Source organism: Hippocampus comes, unplaced genomic scaffold (genome assembly GCF_001891065.2).
Source record: "Hippocampus comes isolate QL1 unplaced genomic scaffold, H_comes_QL1_v1.1 scaffold322, whole genome shotgun sequence".
In the NCBI taxonomy this organism is placed as follows: domain Eukaryota; kingdom Metazoa; phylum Chordata; class Actinopteri; order Syngnathiformes; family Syngnathidae; genus Hippocampus; species Hippocampus comes.
Window position 1 is genome coordinate 1,429,092 of NW_017805137.1, and position 19,023 is coordinate 1,448,114.

A 19,023-nucleotide genomic window follows, 5' to 3' on the forward strand; every position below is an offset into this window, starting at 1 on the left:
AAATGAATCTGTGACATTCATCCTCTTGAAGTCCTTCCCTTCCTTTTGGACAGAATATTGTACACAAATGCAGTGGAACTTCCAAGGTGAAACACAATGGCTGGATGACTTCCAAGACTATGGAATAAATGGATTGAGGTGGGGTGGGAGGGGCTCAGGCCACGATCTTAAAATGACACCCCATATTCAGCATGATGTGATATTTAAACAAATTCTTCCGGCCAATGACTAACTGCTTCATGTCTTGCGTGCTTGAAGCTTGAGTTCTTATTTTATTAAATCTTCATAAACAGCATTAAACGTTCAGATGATAAACACTGCGCTGGATAATGCAAAGGCATTCAGTGCCTGCTGATACACACGTCCATTAGCTTGTGTAAAAACTATAATCATGGCTGCAAGTGAGATTTTATGATCTTTCTCAGCCTTCAATTGGTGTTTTGGGCACTGAACTGCTCATAGTCATCGGGGATGGTGTCTGCAAGAAAAGAGGGACTTTGTTGTAAACGACTTGCACTTCCTGTGGGACTGACTGCACTAATAGCACTCACCATTGCATCTGTACTTCAGATTGGACCAGATGATGTTTTCTTGGGAGAAGCAGAAAACACCCAGCCGGCCTCCTCTCATGCTGGTGTCAAGGATCACCCCCGTGTCCGCCACCAGGTCCGAGCCCTCGAAGAAGCGAGCCCTAGTTTCGAAGACGGTGACGAGTTAGTTTGTGCCGCGATGGCATAGTCGCATGCATGTGCGCACCTGATGTATCCGACTTGAGGTCTGTGCTGGAGAAACCAGCGGTAGGACACTTTGTCCTTCCAGCCCACATTCCTGGGATCCTTCCAGAGAAGACGAACTTGCTCTGGAGTATCTCCGGTGTGCCACAGCGAGTTCCTCAGATACTCGCCGGGACCAGTTTTAGACTTGACTGCCTGATGAGGAGGGAAGCACAGAAGATCAGATGGGGAAAGAAATTGCCAAACTGATGAAGACAGCAAGCACGTACCTTCAGTTGTATTCCTGGCTCGGCTACTGCTCGGAAGGGCGCCGCCTGCCAGTAGGTCTGCTCCGTCTGTTTCCACATGACCACATAGAAGGAAGAGGAGTCCTGGTAACCGAAGATGAAGCCGGCGTAGTCATCGTCTGTCACGGTATTGACGTGGAAAGTTCCCTCAAAGTCCACGCCACTGAATGCTGTGTAGCCTGCATAGCGCAGAAGCAGCATTTGGGAGAAGATCTCTCGAGCATCAATTCAACATGAGGAAAGGACTACTCACCTACAGCCAGGCCAGGGTCAGAGTTCATGGTCTGGACTATCTCCATTCCCTTGTGCAAATAAATCAGAATGATATGATATTCTTGGATCAGGTGTTCTCAAAGTTTTGGGGTCCAGGGATCCCCTAAAGGGGTGACATTTGTCACAGGAACCCCCTATAATGCAAACGCTACTTAAACAAAACTACCACGTGTACCCCTTAAAGCCATTGGAATTCAAAAGTTGGCCGTTTTTCTTTACAAAAACAAAGACTCACATTTTTCCAAAATAAAACTCGTGTAATATTAAAGTCAAAAGTTTATATATTTTAACAAGTGGGCAATTTAGGGTCTTGAACATAACATGCATCATTTCTGCAGCTGCCCTCCACTTTGCCACTGAATGAGAATCATCTCTCACTGCTTTTGTCCATGCTATGTACCCCGTGCTGGTCTTTTTTTTTTTTTTGACAGACAGTAGCAGATAGCATTGCTACGTGGTCACCTGGTTAAGAACCACCCAATTGGGATCAATCTGCGAGTCCCCTTCAGGATCCAGGACGACGGTTTGATAGGCTCTGAAATCCGTCAAGGTGACCTCAGCATTCTCTGGACAGTGGTCGACGATGTCAATAACATTGTCTTTGTCAAAGTCGCCTTGGCAAGCGTCGCCCACGTTGTCGTCTGAAACGCAAACATACACCGGTTGGTACGAAGCACCCTTTTCACACACTCGGATAACAATGTCGTGAACCCTTACGGGGACAGCGGTTACTACAGTGAACAGCTTATCAGGTGTGTCGTGAACCCTTACGGGGACATCGGTTACTACAGTGGACAGATTATCAGGTTATCAGGTTACAGGGGGCATGAAAGGGTTAAAAAATGTCAATATACTCACTATCCGTGTCCTTTTGGTCTGGGTTGGCGACTAATCTACAGTTGTCCTCGTTGTCCTTGACACCGTCATTGTCGTCGTCATCATCACATTCATCTCCCTGACAAGAATGTGGGAATTTTAGAGTTAGGTCTTTCAAGACAGGTAAACATGAGCCACAGAGAACTAGAATGGGAGAACCATTTTTTTTTCATGTTGCAGGAGAGTGATTTCAATTTTTTTGGGCTGTAATAATAGCTCTTGGGGGATGGGTTGGAATCTTGGTCATTTAGATGTCAATGATTGTTTCTGGGAACTTGCTTGGACAGAAATTGGGTGTTTCCTCAGATTTGGCAATGACATTTCTGCCAAATGTAATGATCTTAAGCTTAGATCATATGGAACATTAGCATGAAAACATACTGATTTCAGTTCTAGCCAAATTGGATATATTTTAGGGGTTGGTTCCGATTGGTATCTAGTTTGTTTGAAAGAAAAGAAACAAACAGGTCTTGTATAATAATAATAATAATAATACCAATGTACTTGTTAAATTAGCGGTCCAAGTCCAGACATTTCTCAATATTTCAAGAAAGCTGATAAATACCATTCACATATTCTAATTTAAGATGCTGATGCACTGGCAGCCAAGCTACAGCACTACTTACTTTCTCAAGTCTTCTATCAATTTGAAAGCATCACTTTCTAGGACATTTTTGTAGGGGTCGAAACCTGGTTTCATGGGAGCGGCCATCTTGAAAATGGGAGTTGGCACAGTGTGTCACTGATGAACCAGGAAAAAGTGCCATCTGGGTGAAATAAAGGAGTGCCTCCTCTGTCTCAAAATGGGAATAAAATTTTGATTGAAGTGCATACTAATCTGAAACATGCCTTTTCTCTCGATTGCTGCACAAAAATGGAGTTAGCCAACTCTTGTTCTCAGTAGCTCATCTGCGCATATGATTTCCAATAAGACTCAAATGAAGACAAATGACAAGTTTGCCACCGTGCCATCCTTGTCTGTGTCCAACTGAGAAGAGTTGATGACATTGGGACAGTTGTCTTTGTTGTTCTGATGGCCGTCTCCATCGCTAAACAACAAAACAACATTTGCAAATGATTTTCATTGGACAGGAATCATTTGCAAAATTGCTCTTCATTCCATTCAACATCAACACTGTTGTCCAACAAAAACAAATTTGTACCGGTAAACACACATTCTCATTCATAGTCATGGAAAAGGTCAAGCTTGAACTATTTTTGGCTAAACTTAAAAAGTTTCCAGACATTCAAGATGATTAAATCACGAATCACAATATTCATTTTCCTACAATTTTTTTGTATTAGTTCACAATTAAACAGCTGATGGATGAGTGCCTACGTGTCAATGTTGTCATCACAGGTATCGCCGACAAGGTCATCGTCTGAGTCTGACTGCAATCAGGAAAAAGAAAAAGGGTTGTCAGCGTTTTGAAGATTTAGGTCACTATTTTGGGGGAGGCCGGCGGGGGTTGTTACCTGGTTAGGGTTGGCCATGTCAGGACAGCTGTCACAAACATCCCCCACGCCGTCATTGTCTTTGTCGTTCTGGTCCGAGTTAGCCACACGTGGGCAATTGTCTACATCGTTCTTCAAATCTGATTGACAAGCAAATTTATTTTACCATGGCTGTGTTATCGTATGGACTGAATCGTGAACAGCGTGAGTCCTAAACTCTACACAGACAAGTAGAAGTGCTAAATGTGTTCAAGACAGGGGTCAAATAGTTTCCAGAGCCCCTCAATAATTGGCAGACGCCTGCATGGAAAATATTTTTGGGGCGAGGCAGGCTTGACCATTATTCAACATTATTACAATCAATCCAACCTCAGATCGAACAATTAGGAGGTTGAAGCTCAGCCATGTAGTCACCAGAACGAACATAATATGTCCGGAGTTGAAGTCTCCAGTGGAAAACATGAGGAAATTCAGCATTTAAGGGAGGAGTGGAAGGGAAGACGGTGAAAAACTCCTGTAATTACACTTGGAACATTTGAACATTTCACACTGTTTTCAGCAGAACTGGTGACGCCTGAGCTATTAACTTCAATGTACCGTAAATGACCAAACAAGAGGAGGTGGGAAGTGGTAACAGGCAGAGAAAAGAGCAGGAGGATGGTGAAAAGATAACGCTTTGCCAGCTAGCTAGAGAGAGACCACTAAAATAACCAGACCAGGATAAGGAGGAGGAGTCATGTCTATCCTCACCTTACATACTTGGTTTTGTACTTTAGCATGCGCTAGGTATGCTAACTTGACATTTGAATATCATTATTTTTTGTTGTTGTAAGAAGAGTAGACATTAAAAACAAGACTTTGGTGGTTTAGGGACCTCACAAAGTGCCTTACAGTGTCTCAAGTGGACATTTGTTTTTTTTTTTTTTCTTAATGTAATTTGATGCAATAAAAACAGTCATAACCCACTTATTGAAACATCCAAACTTTGACTTCAGCCAGTTCATGACATTTACAAAAATGACACACTGTCATTACAGCCATTTGTAGGCAATAAATGTGGGAAATTTACTTTTGAGTGCTTGTAAACAAATAGTTGGGTTTCTGAAGTGCCAGCCCACCCATCAAGTGTGAAATTACACCACAAAGTAAATTGCTTTTACAACTGCCACTTTTCAAAATACGTTCCTGTCGGTGAGACATTCTGCATTCTTCCAAACTATGACATAACAATGCTGAGAATTTGCATAATACCACTCCAACAATGACTTTCTCTGTCCGTGACTCGACGGCTAGGCTGTGAGAAGATCTAGCATCTCCAAACTTTGGAGATCGACAAACTTTGCATGTCATAGTTACTTTATTTGTTATCCTCGTAATGGCCACATGCATGGAGTGAAACTGACATGAAGAGCACAAACATGAAGAGCACAAACTTACTATCCCCGTCCATGTCGCCATCGCACTCATCTCCCAGTCCATCTTTGTCTGTATCTTTCTGGGATGGATTTTCCACTGTTCTGCAGTTGTCACAGGCATCGCCATGGAGATCCTTATCGCTGTTTCTCTGGTCCACATTAGGAACCAGCCAGCAGTTGTCCTGGGACGTTCATACACAGTGTCGAATTATAGCCTCCGAAATAATAACCGAGGTTTATGCGGAAATATTAGCTTGTAGGAATCCATTAGCTACGTCTGTGTTACTGATGCCATCGCTATCTGCGTCCTCATCGCAGGCGTCACCCATCCCGTCTCTGTCGGCATCCTCCTGGCCGGAATTTGGCACGAACACACAGTTGTCCTGGAAACAGTATTGACACACGCACATTCATTTTTTTTCCTTCACATTCATAGGCTAGATTACATACACTAGGTAGATAGGAAGATAATTATGGGTAGGTGGGTGAGAGGCTAGGGAGGGATGTACCGAGGTAGGTGGTAAGTAGGTTAGGTGGGTATAGAGTTTACATAACTACAAAGGTAAACTGGAAGAGCAAGAGTAAGAGAGATTTATGCTTCACCTTATTACAGTTGTTTCCTGAGCAGTCAAGAGTATTATCAGGATATGCATCAATATCGGTGTCCTTTCCACACTTATAGCCATCGCCTGCCCAACCAACACCACACTAACATACACAAACAAAAGGAGGATTTTTATTTTTTATTGTTGTAGCAATGTCAAAGTTTCACTCGCACAATACAATACGATCTCCCAACAATTATTCAAGGGATGGGCAGGAGGTCATTTGTTGATCTTACCACACAGCCGATACTGCCGTCTCGCTGCACAACGCACTCGGCATTGGCGTCGCACGGGTTGGGCTGCCCGTTGGAACAGAGTCTGGTGCCCTGGCAACCACTTGCCTGGTCACCTGTGAAGCCATTTTTACAGTCCCCACAGAGGAAGGCTCCCTGGAGACAACAGTGCTCGGTCAGCGGACAGGTGGCTTTGAAGCTTTTGAGAAGAACTCTGCAGTTGTCCCTATTTGATCTTATTTTATGGTCTTACTATAGTGTTGTAGCAGTGGGAGTTAGCAGTGCAGCCTCCGTGGGCAGGCGGGTTCAGGCACTCGTCTATATCCTCACACAGCTTGAAGAGAACATGAATGGCAAAACAAATAGTCAGATTATAACAGCCAATCAAATTTTTCACAAAGAGAAAAAAAAATGGTGGGTTTTAAATGCAAGATAGACCTGACCAGTTGGTGTGGTGTTGCCTGGCTGTACCAATTATATACATTACATGTATATAAGGTGATTTACAATAATACTTGGTTTGATATTTTCCCGTGGCTAGAAAGCAAAGCGCAGAGAGCCTCTGTTGCCAAAACGCATGGCTCAGTAAATGTTGCAAGTAATCATTGTCAAAAGACTTTTAACGTTTCGGCACTTGCTCTTTCATTGACGCCCGTTTCCGCTCTTTGTAGCAATCTGCTTCTTCACTGAAAATCACACCATGTTTTTGTGGCTCAATAAAAACTAATCAAGTACAGTATATTGTTTGGGAAACTTCAAAAACCAATACAGGGTTGCAGATTTTCTGTTGCAGCAGACCAAATAACAAAAGCGGTGCGCTCGGCAGATGTATTTTACAACATCACACTCTGTGCCACGTCATATTTCAGATTACCGGTAGACAGAATTTTTGGGAATGTCAGAAGCGATATGAAATATATTTCTTCTTCAAATCTTTCCATCATCATTAATGCTCTCCCTTGTTTATTTTTGTCAGTATTGGTCTCCAAGATCGCAAACAATGAAGACCTCAGCCATGGCGAGCCTGTTTTGACAAAGTGAGAAGTCGGTTTTCAAACGTAGGGAGTAAAAGTAGTCATTGGAAAAATAAATATACTCGAGAAAAGTACAAATACCTGACACATCTACTTAAGTACAGTAACACAAAGGATTCATGACTTCCCAACAGTGATGGCTGATACCTGCTTGTTAGATTGAGCATCGGATACTCCAACTCCGTTTATTTCTGGTCCCTCGTAGCCCGACGGACATTTGCCACATCGGAACCCAGGCGCGGTGTTCTCACACCTTACGCCGGGAAAACATGGATTGAACTGGCACTAAAACACAACATCACAACTCATTAATGTCACGCTGTCGTTTTGCCAATGTGAACACAGTTCAGCACCTCGTCTATGTCATCGCAGCGAACCCCATCCCCCGTATATCCTTCAGGACAGGGAGCGCACTGGTACCCTCCTGTTGAAGAGGGAATGCACATGTCCTGGCGGAAACACGTTCCGGGTGGACAGGAAGGAGGTATTTGGTACTGGCCCGGGCTTGGAGGTGATGCTGGGTTGGTTGGTTTTCCATCGGGACCTGTGGACAATATTTGACCAAAAGCATCGTGTGGGGTCAAGAATAAATTTTTCTCTGAGAAGGAAATTAAGCATTCCAGGCTTGAATTTAGTCAGCGCTGCACGTGGACCAAAATATTTGTCCAAACATCTTTTCATTCGGGCCACCAATAGAGTGAAGGAAAAAAAAATGGCGGCTCCGTGTTTCCGTTCTACTTACCACAAGGAAGACACTCGGTGATGGTGTTCCTCAGAAAATTGGTCTCTTTAATCTTGGACAGAAATATAGGGAAACCCAAAATTAGGCTGCATACTTTATTTTATGTCTCTACTTGTTTCGGCTTAGAATAACACAACATATGTCAGCAGGAACAAGCTTCTGTAGCTGTCGCTCTCATTTCGATATGTCAGTCTGAGCTCGCGGTTAGTGTTACATAGTATCCTGTAAACACTTGAAAGTTTCCTCCAAAATATCTGATTTGAACTGTTTTAATAACTGCATCAGTGGTTTCACCATCCCTCGAAGACGAAACGATTCCAGAAACCCAGCAGGTCACTTTTTACGAGAGGTTTACTTAATTGCAAAAACCAATCTTGCCCAAAAGTAAAAGCACATTCAACATAATTGCAATGAAGGTTCCATTTTTCACCTTGTATCAGGAAGTCTCAGTACAGCTGGTACTGTATGTGTATGGATCTACCAATGATCACCTTGACAAGACCTTGATTTCTTGTTCATATCAAAGCATTGCCTCGTGAATAATTCTTGGGCCAACGTTCGGCTATCATACATCATGTCCGGTCGGTATCTGACTGAGTACTTCAGATCTCTTCTGAAATACGACGGTGTACGTCTTTTTTTTTTTTTCTTTGCCAGAAACATCCCCAAACAAGTTACCTGCTGATTGAGTATCTCCTTCATCTCAGCCAGCATGCTCCTTAATTCCTGCATCGTGGTCTGCTCCTGGACGCCTGGGCCTGCCTGGAAACCTGAGAGTGCGCCACAAAGACAGCCACACTGTCGTATTTTGAATAATGCTGGGACATTACCACTGAATGCACTGAACGCATTTTGACTTGAAAGACTGGTGATCATGTTGCATTTTGCTGGAAGAATGTAAAAACTGTCTTCCTGTTAAATCGGGGGTCGGCAACACGCGGCTCCAGAGCCGCATGCCGTTGTTTAGCGACATCTAGTGGCTCCCTGGAGCTTTATAAAAAATTTTTGAAAAGGGAGAGCTGTGGTGTTGGTTTTTTAAAACGTACACTTTATTTATGCTTTTAACAGTCTCGACAAACACAGACACGTCTGCGTCCGACTCCGTGCCTTCTCTCTTCTCATTCAACTCGAGAGGCGTTCAAAGACAGCCTCCGAAAAACGGAAATTAATGATGACTTCACTGACACGAAGAAAAGCGTAAATAATGCACCAAAACAAGAAAAAAAAGCAAGCGAGGAAATTACAAAATAAATTCTATGGGGGCGTTTGTGAACACACAACAAAGGAATGAATAACATAAACCATTTCTGAGACAGTCCAGTCTCCTACATACATAAAGCATGTGTTTTCTTCATTGTAAGTTTTACAGAAGGCTTTTATTTTTTGCGGCTCCAGACATATTTGTTTTTTTTTTGTCCTATATGGCTCTTTCAACATTTTGGTTGCCGACCCCTGTGTTAAATGGATTCATTCATGACGCTGAACAAAAGTCTACAGCATCATTCAATTTATACATTCGATTTCCTTGATCCCAAAATCATTCAGGACATTTGGTAGAATGTCTGGTTACAAAGTAACAAAATTCATTTGATTCAGATTGACAGTAATAGATATGTATGACAATATATTTTGCATTTGAAACAGAGAAATGATTTTTGGCATGTCGAAGGAAGCTGAGACAAACTCCTCATAGGAAGGCCGCAGCGTAGACTGGAACCCCGAATATCAGGAGTGTTCGGCAGATATGCTGTCCATTCCCACACCATTAGGTCTGAGTCGAAAAAGTTTGTAAGCGTGTCATTGTTCTCTTACGCAACAGCTTCAGAGGTTCACTGTGATCCGAGCTGCAGTCCTGCAGTGTTGCCACGTTGTCTATGGAGTCGTTAAGCACCAGTTTCATGTCGAGCATGCCCCTCTTCATCACAAGTGCAAAAGAAAGACGAGTAAATGACACCGGTTCACGTGCGATGAACATAAATATTCATTTCTTGTACCTGCAGCGTCCTAAGTGCGACTGAATTCGGACCGCGAGGGATGGATCCAAAGGCAGCCGGCAAGTCATCCAGAGTGTGGGCCAACCTGCAGTCCACATAGATGTTGAGGCGAGGGGGGCCGCGTTGCAGACCGCTGGCGTGCAGCAGAACGTGGTGGTCATTGCCATCGGCCAGGGAACCGTGGTTAAAACTGGTTGCGGCATATCGGCCGTCAGTCTTCTGGTAACGCAGGGTGACTAGAGACGGATGGAGACCATGTTGAAAGGGAGCGACGGTGTCACTGGCAGCACAGGATTCGGTAGAATCTCTCACCTTTGCTCAGTTTGGCCTGCACATTGAGCTCCAGGTACTTGCTGTTATCTTTGGGGTTAACGATGCTGAAAATGGATGTGGGGGCCTTGGTTTGGAGTTTGAAAGACGAGAGCAGAAAGGCCTCATCCCGCCCTTTATTCTTTAAGCTTCCTTGAAGTAAGTCTGGCAGGCAGTCTGGCGACACCAGAAGGTCGTACACTAACACAGGAAAGTCAACTTGTTACCACTAACATGAGCGGAAGCTCTGAAAGGCCAACATGATACTTTTCATGATGGTGGTCAACATCAGACTTGTGGGAGATGATCACTTTTTTTCCCTTGGGACATCACGGAAACAGAAATCATTCGGTTTGATATCAAATTGACAAATTTATTATCTATGCAGGCATTTTCAAGAAACGATTTTACATTGATTTACATTTATGATTGACATTGACCATTAATTCCCAGAGACAGCTGTTCAGTAGATGCTAAATATGCATTGCATTGGGTTAGCAGTATCAACCATACTAGTGTAATAACATTTGAAAGTGTTGTTACTAAGACATGCAGTCCCCTCCAAAAGAATTGGAACGGCCAGGTTTGTTTTTGTTGTATACCGAAGACATTTGGGTTTCAGAACAAAACTCAACCCAACACAACTCAACTTTGATAAATAGGAGACCAAAGTTGCGAATTCCAGCTTTTCTTTCATGGTATTTACTTTTTGGTGTGTTATGTGTTTAACAACTCAGGTCTCACAAGCCACTGTTTGAAGAAGACTTTGAGAGAAGAAATATACAGGCCATACCACAAGATGCAAACCACTCATCAGCAAAAACAATTGGAAGGGATTTTGCAAAGAAGTATAGCGATAAGACACAAAAGTCTTGCAACAAAGTTTTACGGACGAATGAGACCAAGATTAAACTCTACCAAAGTGAGGGCTGAATATGGAGAAAGAAAGGATCTGCTTGTGATCCAAAACTCACAAGCTCATAATGTCATGGCTTGGGCTTACATGGCTGCTTCTGGGATGGGCTCACTGGTCTTTATTGATGCTGTGAGTCATGATGGTGGCAGCAGAATGAATTCTGAAGTCTACAAAACCATGTTGCCTTGCAATTTATGAGGAAAAATGCATCCAAATTACTTGGGAGAAGCTTCATCATGCAACAAGACAATCACCCAAATCACGCTGCCGACACAACAAAGGACTTCATCGGGCGAGAAAAGGGGAAGGTCTTAGACTGGCCAAGTCAATCACCTGACCTTAACTCGAGAAAGCATGTATTTCACCTCCTGAAGTGGAGAATGAAGGGAGAAACCCAGAGAAACAAAGAAGAACTGAAAGACGATGCAGTAGAGGCCTGGAAAAGCTTTTCAAAAGAGGAATGCACTGAACTCTCTGCTGAAGTCAATTGACACCATTATTTCAAATAAAGGGTGTGCCACTAAATCTTAGATGTTATCACTTGAAGTTCATTGAAAAATATCTGTTCCAATACTTTTGCTCACTTGAAAAATGGTTGGCTTGAAACAGAAGGTGCTCCGTCCTGAACTGTTTAACAGATCTAGATGTGAATACCATGAAATAAAAGCTGCACTTTGGAATTTGTGATTCATATTTCTCTTTTGATCTGGAACTCAAATACCTTCAGTATACAATAAAAACAAAGGAATTGACCGTGCCTTTCCAAAACCTTTGGAAAGGACTGTCGAACTAAAACCCGATTTAACGTTGAAAAATTGAACCAGTTCAAAACAACAAAAACAACCGAGTTGCAGTGATGACGTCCACAATGGACAAACGTTTCAGGACAGGCTGCTCTTATTGCTTTGATGTGAGTCTGCTTTTAAAAAGTCAGCTCACAAAAACCACAACATGCCACGAAAAACTCAAAAGCATCCAAATGGTGCTCCGGGGGTACTGTGGATTGGCTTTGCTGAGTCACTTTATGAAGTGTGACAGGGTGTCCACGTGTGCATGTGACCTACGTGTGAGAAACCGCTCGTGTTTCTAGCCTGCTGTCTTTTATAGAGTGACGGACGGTGGAGCTGCCGCAAGGAGCCCAAGCGGAGGCGCACACTCTTTCCACTGGAGCCAAGCCACTCGTTTCATATTCACATGCATGCAACCATTTGACAGGAAAATGATGTGGAAAGAAATGCTATGTTGTTTCCAAGCCAATCAGGCAGATGCACTTTTTCAGATGCCGGGTAGAGCTGCTTTACCAATCAAGACTCTCCTATTCAACGTTTTTTTTCTCCAATCTCCTCAAAACAAGTGAATTTGCAAAGGCCTCCGTCAAGGCTACACGATGCAATCTCAATTCCTTACAATGTTACCAAAAGTGGGGTTCCACCATAGGGATGACCGGACCAATAGGTCATTTATTAATATCTTGATTGGTTGTTCAAAATTGTGACTTTTAAAATGGAGTGCGCTCTTGGCTCCAAACAGCAGATGCACTGTTCCACAGTCTCAACTAAAATTCTTTTTGAAGCAGCAACAATCAAAACATGAGATCGGAACATTCAGTGAGACGTTCTCATCCCATTATCATTTTTTTGTATTTATTATTCATTGATCTTGGTCAACACAAAAGCCGAAACCTTTTGGGGTATGACCAACTACTCCTAAAGTTTTGTTGCAATTGGTTTCGTGGTCTGACAGAATTAAACCCTTCAGTGAACATGTTTGAGCTCTTGAAAATTCTCAATTTCAGCCCATCACAGTCGTTGAAAAGACAAAGCCTTTTCCAAAACATAATATATGCCAAATTTTAAACCATATCATTCCACTGTTTGCAAACTTCATATATCATAACAATACAAAAGTGAGGCATGACCCAACTAGGTGTCCTTTCCCCCGAGGAAGTCCTCCACTTTAAAATGCGTCACAACACAATCCTGCATTGAATGCTGTTTGCACATGAAGAAAAGAAAAAAGGTAGCCAGGACTCACCAATGCCTTGAGCTGTCGCAGTGATCAACAACTGATGCAGCACCAGAGACAGAGCCAAGGCTCCAGGCCACACAATCATCGTCTCCAGTTAGAAAACGATCTGCTCTGAGAAGTTTGACTCGACTGTGCTGGAGGAAGTCTAGCACCCAGATGTTGAGGCAAATATTCAGCAGAGGTGAGGTGGCTATTTGGCCACAGGCGCAGCTTTAAAAGCAGAGGGGAGTGCCCGCCCTCATATGTTGCAAAACAGTGGCTGGCAGTGACCATCGACTCATGCACCAATAAAAAAGAAAAGAAGAAAATAAGGTAAAAGTCAAGACCGGAAGTGAATGGGAGTGATAATGGATAAAATTAGGGTACCCTGAATGCATTTTGTGGGAAGTGCTATTTGAATTATATGCGTATGTATAAGGCCTGCTATGTATGTGTTTATTATGGATCTAGTTTTCCTGTAATGCAGTTTTTAAAAGAAAGTTGAAATTCTTAGCAAGGGGCACATTTCAATGACAAAAATGATTTGGATTTTGCGTAAAGGAGCTTTGTGAGAGCATTATCTGTAATCTTGTGGCTCAGTTTTTTCAGGTAAACTTCATAAACATGTCAACCACCAAGCAGTTGTGCACAGTGCACCTCTGCACTGTGAGGCAGACGTGCTAACCAGTCATCCACTGTTGAAGTCTTATCCCACTGAAGGAAAAAAAAAGATAGTTCAGGACTGAGAAAACATCTAATCTGTATGTGTTTGTTTTCAGATTAGATAAATGATTTTTGGACACAAGAAACTGGTAGCTTTATTTGCCGATGACACAACATATTCGCTAAGAATCATCCTTGGAGCCGGCACCAAATAATTCTCCGAAATAAACCCATGGACGGGGAATATCTTGCTTCTCCAGATCTGCTGCGTCATCGTTGCTATTGACTGCACCTGTTTAATTATCCAAGTCTCAATTAATCAATCAATCAGGATCTCAACAGCGGTTGATTTCACCACTCGGTACGTCCTTTACACGTCGTGTCGTTATGTTGGAAAAAGTAAGAAGCCTACTTTGACAAAGTGAAGAAAGTTGCCTGCAGTTTTCTGTTTTCAAATGAAGGGAATACAAGTATTAAGTATTAAATGAATAAATACATAAATAAAGTGAATAAAGAGAGCGTTCCGCACCTGGACACGTCGTTACAGGAAAGTGACGTCAGCCTGCCGCGCGCTGACATTAGGGCTACAAAATGACGTCATCGACCGTCCGTCTTCCTCCAAGCAAACATGGCAGCTGCCATGGAGTTGCGATGCTGGGGGGGCGACTGGGGTCTGCCGTCGGTCCACAACGAGTCGCTCGTAGTCCTGGTAACCTTCACGTTTGTTTACGCGAACAAGGCCGTTGCAGACGTCACTTTTCCCGGGATGCCGTGTTTTGTTCGGTCGCTGTCTCCTCTCGGGTTAGCTTCCATGCTAACCTGGTCGGTCTCCAGTCGTTGTTTTCTGCCGGTCGTTGTTATGAAATATGTCTTGACGAATATGCATTTCTAATGCAACATGTTAGTATTTGTGAGTGTTAGCTTCGTTTGAGCTCCGTGGTTTTTTGTCAGTCATCGCGAATAAAATTGTGTTCCTTCAAGGTCAGTACGGAGTAAAATTCCCAAGAGTTACTTCTGTTATTGTTTGTATGCAATAACAGTACAGTTACATGTCAAGTAAATCTGTTTTGTTGACCAACTTTCTTGTTGTAGTTGACTTGTTGTAAATTATGTTTTTGAATTTTCTCAACAAGATGACTCCTACCTGCCCTCTTTCACATAGTTGCCACAATATTTAGGCTTGTCAATTGAGGTCCTGCAATACTGGAACCAAAATCATTTAAGCATCATTTTTTTACATGTATTTGATAATTGTCATAATTAAAGCTATTGTTGCATCATAGCATGTTGAAAACTCAACAGATTAAACAGACTGATTAATAGTTTAGTTCGAATTGATGTTTGCTGTTCATCAGTTTTCAGATTACCGTATTGCATTCATTGTAAACTCATGCCTTATTAAGTTACTTGTATTTTAAATCAGCGTTATTTTCGTGTGAATCATTAAATCCCAATTAAACAAGAACAAGAATCTTTCAATGAGAGGCAGTCATGGGCGGAACTGAATCCTCTGTACAAACAAACAAATATAAAAATAAATAAATGTCCTGCATTGTTTTAAAGAAGTACTTAACTATTTCGTTGAACTTTTTATTGATTTCATTTGCACATGTGGCTAACAAGCCACGTGTGATCAAGAGACTTTCAGTCGCCCAAATGGATATGCAAAAGTTGGTCAGGAGAAATATGCAAAGGATGCCTGCTCACCATCTTGAGCCTGTTGAGAAGATTGAAAAATGCCCCTTTATCGTCATGGAAACATTTGTGGTGCTCATATCATTATCCAAAGTCTCTGCCCTGCTCTTGCGGCTGTCTTTTCTCACCATCTGCGTTAACTCAGCTGTTGCGTTTTTCTTTCAGGCATATGCCAAATTTTCTGGGGCCAAAGTGAACATTTCCCCCATAGACTGGACTTGGAAAACTCTGACAGGTATGCTTACCAGGAGCTGTTTTGAAAGTTTGAAAAGTGCCTGATTTTTTTTTTTTCTCTTAATAACATAGCAACAGTGCCCGAGTTGGTATGTGGTGACACTTCAGTGAAAGAACCCTCACAGATTCTCAACTTCCTGAGAAAGCAGGTATTAGCAGATGCCTCTCACGTGCTACAGCAGATGAATTTGAATAGAATCTGATTGCTTTGTGTTTTTTCCCCAGAGGTTTAATGCAGACTACGAGTTGAGCGCCCGACAAGGAGCCGACACCATGGCTTACATCGCCCTCCTCGAGGAGAAACTGCAACCTGCATTGGTAACAAGACCCCTCCCGCAATCCGTTCATTCGAAAAAGTTACGAGTGCCACTACTGATTCTATGTGCTTCACGTCTTAGTTGCACACTTTCTGGTTGGATGCAGAAAACTACGCCAATCTGACCCGGCCGTGGTTTGCCTCCCATTCGCCGTTCCCTCTAAATTTCCTCGTGCCCAGTCGTCATGCCAACAGCGCCCGCTCTCGCATCCTGCTGACCAGAGGAGAGGCGCCGTTATGCCGAATCACAGAGGTGGAAGGAAAGGTAAACAGAGGTGGCTTCAAAACAAAAAAAAAATGTGCTTGTCATCATCATTTCCACACTGTTCTTTCTCACTGTCAGCTGTACAGTGACGCCAAGGAATGCCTCAATCTTCTGTCCTACAGACTGGGAGAAGCAAACTACTTCTTTGGCAACTTGTACGTATACGAATAAGATGCAGCTCAGCACAATGTCATTGTTTCAAAGCCCCCGTCTTTGCTAATAATAAAAAACAAGGAGGGAGGAGCTGAGCAGCAGCGAAAAGGAGGGCCCGAATCTGAAGTCAGTCTTTCATTGGAGGGATGCGCATATTTACTACTCATTGTTTGAATGTGAACAGAATAGTAGTAAAGTCGAGTTTCTCCCTTTGCTGCGTCGCAGTTGAGTGTATTTGAAATGTGTTGGTGATTTCAGACCCACCAGCCTGGATGCTTTTGTGTTTGGGTTTGTGGCTCCACTCCACAAGGCCCACCTCCGCAACAGCCCCCTGCAAAGCCACCTCAGAAAGCTGGAGAACCTCACACGCTTCTGCGACAACATCCTGGCAGACTACTTCAGCTCGGCCCAACCGGGTAAGTTCAGCACATGGACGGAGAGAAAAAGTCCCACTTGAACGCTTCAGCACTAACATGTAAAAATCTCTCTTTTGAAGCAACTCACATCCTCGGTCATTCCTGACCAATTTGTTTTGCTTGATGCCTTTCTAGGGGTGAACCCTTTTTATTTCCTTTTCCACTAAAGCTTGTCCGGCTGTGTTCTTTTTCCACGGATGTCCCTGTTTTTCCAGGTCTTCCCCCATCTGTTCAGGAAACAATGGATGCCAACCTCCAAAAACTAACTCAGCTTGTAAACAAAGAATCCAACTTGATAGAAAAGGTGCTTTCTTTTCTTTTCTTTTCTTTGCATGACTGACAATTATCAAGCGCTTCAAGATGCACACTGGCCAAAACATTAGGTACCCCTGCGTCATTGAATGATCTTACCCAGTGCAGGGGGTTGTATCATGAACATTTCCACATATTTGCGTCTGTTCTGCCAGATGGATGACAACCTTCGCAGCAGCCCTCAGCACAAACTTCACCGGCCGCAGCCCAAACCCGGTCTGGTCATAGAAAAGAGCTCAACACCTGCCTAAACGCCTCCCCCACCCTGCCCACGATCCTGCCTGATGAACGAGGGAAGAACACCGTGTAGATGAGCGTCGTCAACGTTAACCACAGTGTAACCGACCGTGTCTATAAAAACAAAAGCCAGTTTGAAAGTAATGATTGATGGCTTTCAACGATGTCGGTGGGAAAGAGAAGAAAGTACGACACAGGGTCTTTAACGCACGATGGCGCTTTATAGAATAATGCACCGGTGCAACATGCGAAAGACGGAAGGTTCAAATGAAAGGCAAAAGGAAAAGAAGACGAAAAGTCCTGCTGTTTAAGTGGTGCTGCGTTTACATTTTATTTTTCCATAAGGGAAATGGACTTAATACGTTTGACCCTTTAAGGCTCCTATTCATATCAACATAATCAAAATTGCTCAGTGACTTTTTTTTTTTTTGTTCATTTTAAAACTCACCCACTGACCCAACACTACTACTTTAGCTGTTGAAAAAGACATGACAAAGTGTCCTGCAAAGTGAAGTTTAATGCCGCTTATGCATGCAAACCACTTTTGTGAAGCTTGTATAATTGTAAATAGAATGTCCAAATGAAACGATGAATGCAATTCGCTCGTAAAGGGCTCGGCTGCTTGTTTGTTTGGTTCACTGTGGGGATGAAAGAGCCGTATTCACCGCTCACTGTAACACTTGAGGTGCTGTGTGGATTACATGATTACATCCATACTTTTTGCCTAGTATTCCCCCCCTCATAATCTAAATCCTGTCAATATTTAAAGGTATTTTATTTGTTGTGTGTTATATGTACAGGGAAGTGTGTTTTGTGTGTTGAATCCATCCTTGCATCCGGGCCAAAAGGGAAACTCCGCATTCAAAGGCCCCAAAGTCAGTTAAGAGTGGCCATGCTGGAATTCAACTCGGGACCCTCTTGCCGTGAAGCAGCTGCGCATGTGTTAATTTGAAACATTAATTGTTTGCTGTTCCTGCATTATCTAACTGACATTCTTTTTGACCTCAAGTCCAAATTTGAAATGTGTCAACTGTTGGTTGCCTTTGAAGTGGCGTTTTTTTTCCCTTTCTTTGTATTTTTTTTTTTTTTTTTTTTTTAATGTTTATCAAGTTTATTGGATTGGATGACATAATCAAACATGAATTCATGCGGTACCGGAATTTGTGTGTCATCTTTTGTGTATTGACTTATACAGACTTGTGAGGACTATTGTACTCCTATTTGCTCGTGTGCCTTCATTGCTTCTTTCATTTTAATGGTTTATGGTCCTAAAACGACATCTGCAGCTATTGCTAATGCACTTTGACTGGAAGGTAACAACTTCAATAAAAGTTGAATAAAGTAGGATAACAAAGTGTTTTTGTTGAATGTAATCTTTTTTTTTTTGTTGATGTTGCTTTCAGTTATGACAACTAAGCTCTGCTTTGAATTGCGTGGGCGGCAGTTGAAGCCATCGCCATGCCTTTGATAGTGAGATGGTCTGTTTACTTGTTTGGAACACAGAATGCGCTTTGTTTGCGCCTGGCCTTTGGCTATGGAAAACAAGTGAGACTAATTGAGAGGAAATGATGCCAAGTCAAGATCAGATAGTGTCCCGGCTATTGTTGACATGAGAGAGACAGACTCCTGCTGAGACCTGGCTGCTTATTTAGGGAGTGTGTGAACAAAGCATTACCCAAAACCACAACAAAATGTGTATTTTCCCCGCCGCCCAATTACAACCAAGCGTGTTAAATGCCACTGGTGAAATAAGGTATCCAAATGGCCCGTGCTGGGAAACTGAACCTTTTGAGTTTTACTGGCATCATCCACACGTAATTAGGGTAAAAGAGTTAAGGACGTGTGTCCGTAT

General features: G+C 42.8%; 2 protein-coding genes across 6 annotated transcripts; one reads left to right on the plus strand and one right to left on the minus strand.

Annotated features, from left to right (window-relative positions):
* Positions 1 to 252: 252 nt before the first annotated feature.
* thbs4a (thrombospondin 4a) lies at positions 253 to 13,109 on the minus strand. The gene is made up of 23 exons (XM_019866967.1): positions 12,908 to 13,109; positions 9,961 to 10,158; positions 9,649 to 9,884; positions 9,467 to 9,569; positions 8,333 to 8,424; positions 7,655 to 7,706; positions 7,266 to 7,456; positions 7,060 to 7,197; positions 6,132 to 6,212; positions 5,882 to 6,034; positions 5,644 to 5,748; positions 5,316 to 5,423; positions 5,063 to 5,222; positions 3,647 to 3,765; positions 3,510 to 3,562; positions 3,135 to 3,219; positions 2,153 to 2,249; positions 1,757 to 1,935; positions 1,275 to 1,323; positions 1,004 to 1,200; positions 757 to 929; positions 552 to 691; positions 253 to 478 (listed from the first exon to the last, which is right to left on the minus strand). The coding sequence occupies exons 1-23, from the start codon at positions 12,984 to 12,986 to the stop codon at positions 429 to 431; spliced, it is 2,838 nt and encodes a 945-aa protein (XP_019722526.1). The 5' UTR covers positions 12,987 to 13,109; the 3' UTR covers positions 253 to 428.
* Positions 13,110 to 14,128: 1,019 nt separating this feature from the next.
* On the plus strand, positions 14,129 to 18,528 carry mtx3 (metaxin 3). 5 transcript variants are annotated; one of them, XM_019866984.1, is made up of 9 exons: positions 14,129 to 14,252; positions 15,404 to 15,473; positions 15,545 to 15,621; positions 15,698 to 15,790; positions 15,871 to 16,053; positions 16,132 to 16,208; positions 16,465 to 16,622; positions 16,838 to 16,926; positions 17,090 to 18,528. In XM_019866984.1, exons 1-9 carry the CDS (start codon positions 14,172 to 14,174, stop codon positions 17,183 to 17,185), a joined length of 924 nt encoding a protein of 307 aa, XP_019722543.1. In that variant the 5' UTR covers positions 14,129 to 14,171; the 3' UTR covers positions 17,186 to 18,528. The 5 variants fall into 5 exon arrangements, with proteins under 5 accessions (XP_019722543.1, XP_019722545.1, XP_019722544.1 ...); XM_019866986.1 differs by lacking the exon at positions 16,838 to 16,926 and adding an exon at positions 16,974 to 17,005 and having other exon boundaries at positions 17,090 to 17,193; XM_019866985.1 differs by having other exon boundaries at positions 16,838 to 17,005; positions 17,090 to 17,157.
* Positions 18,529 to 19,023: the final 495 nt, after the last annotated feature.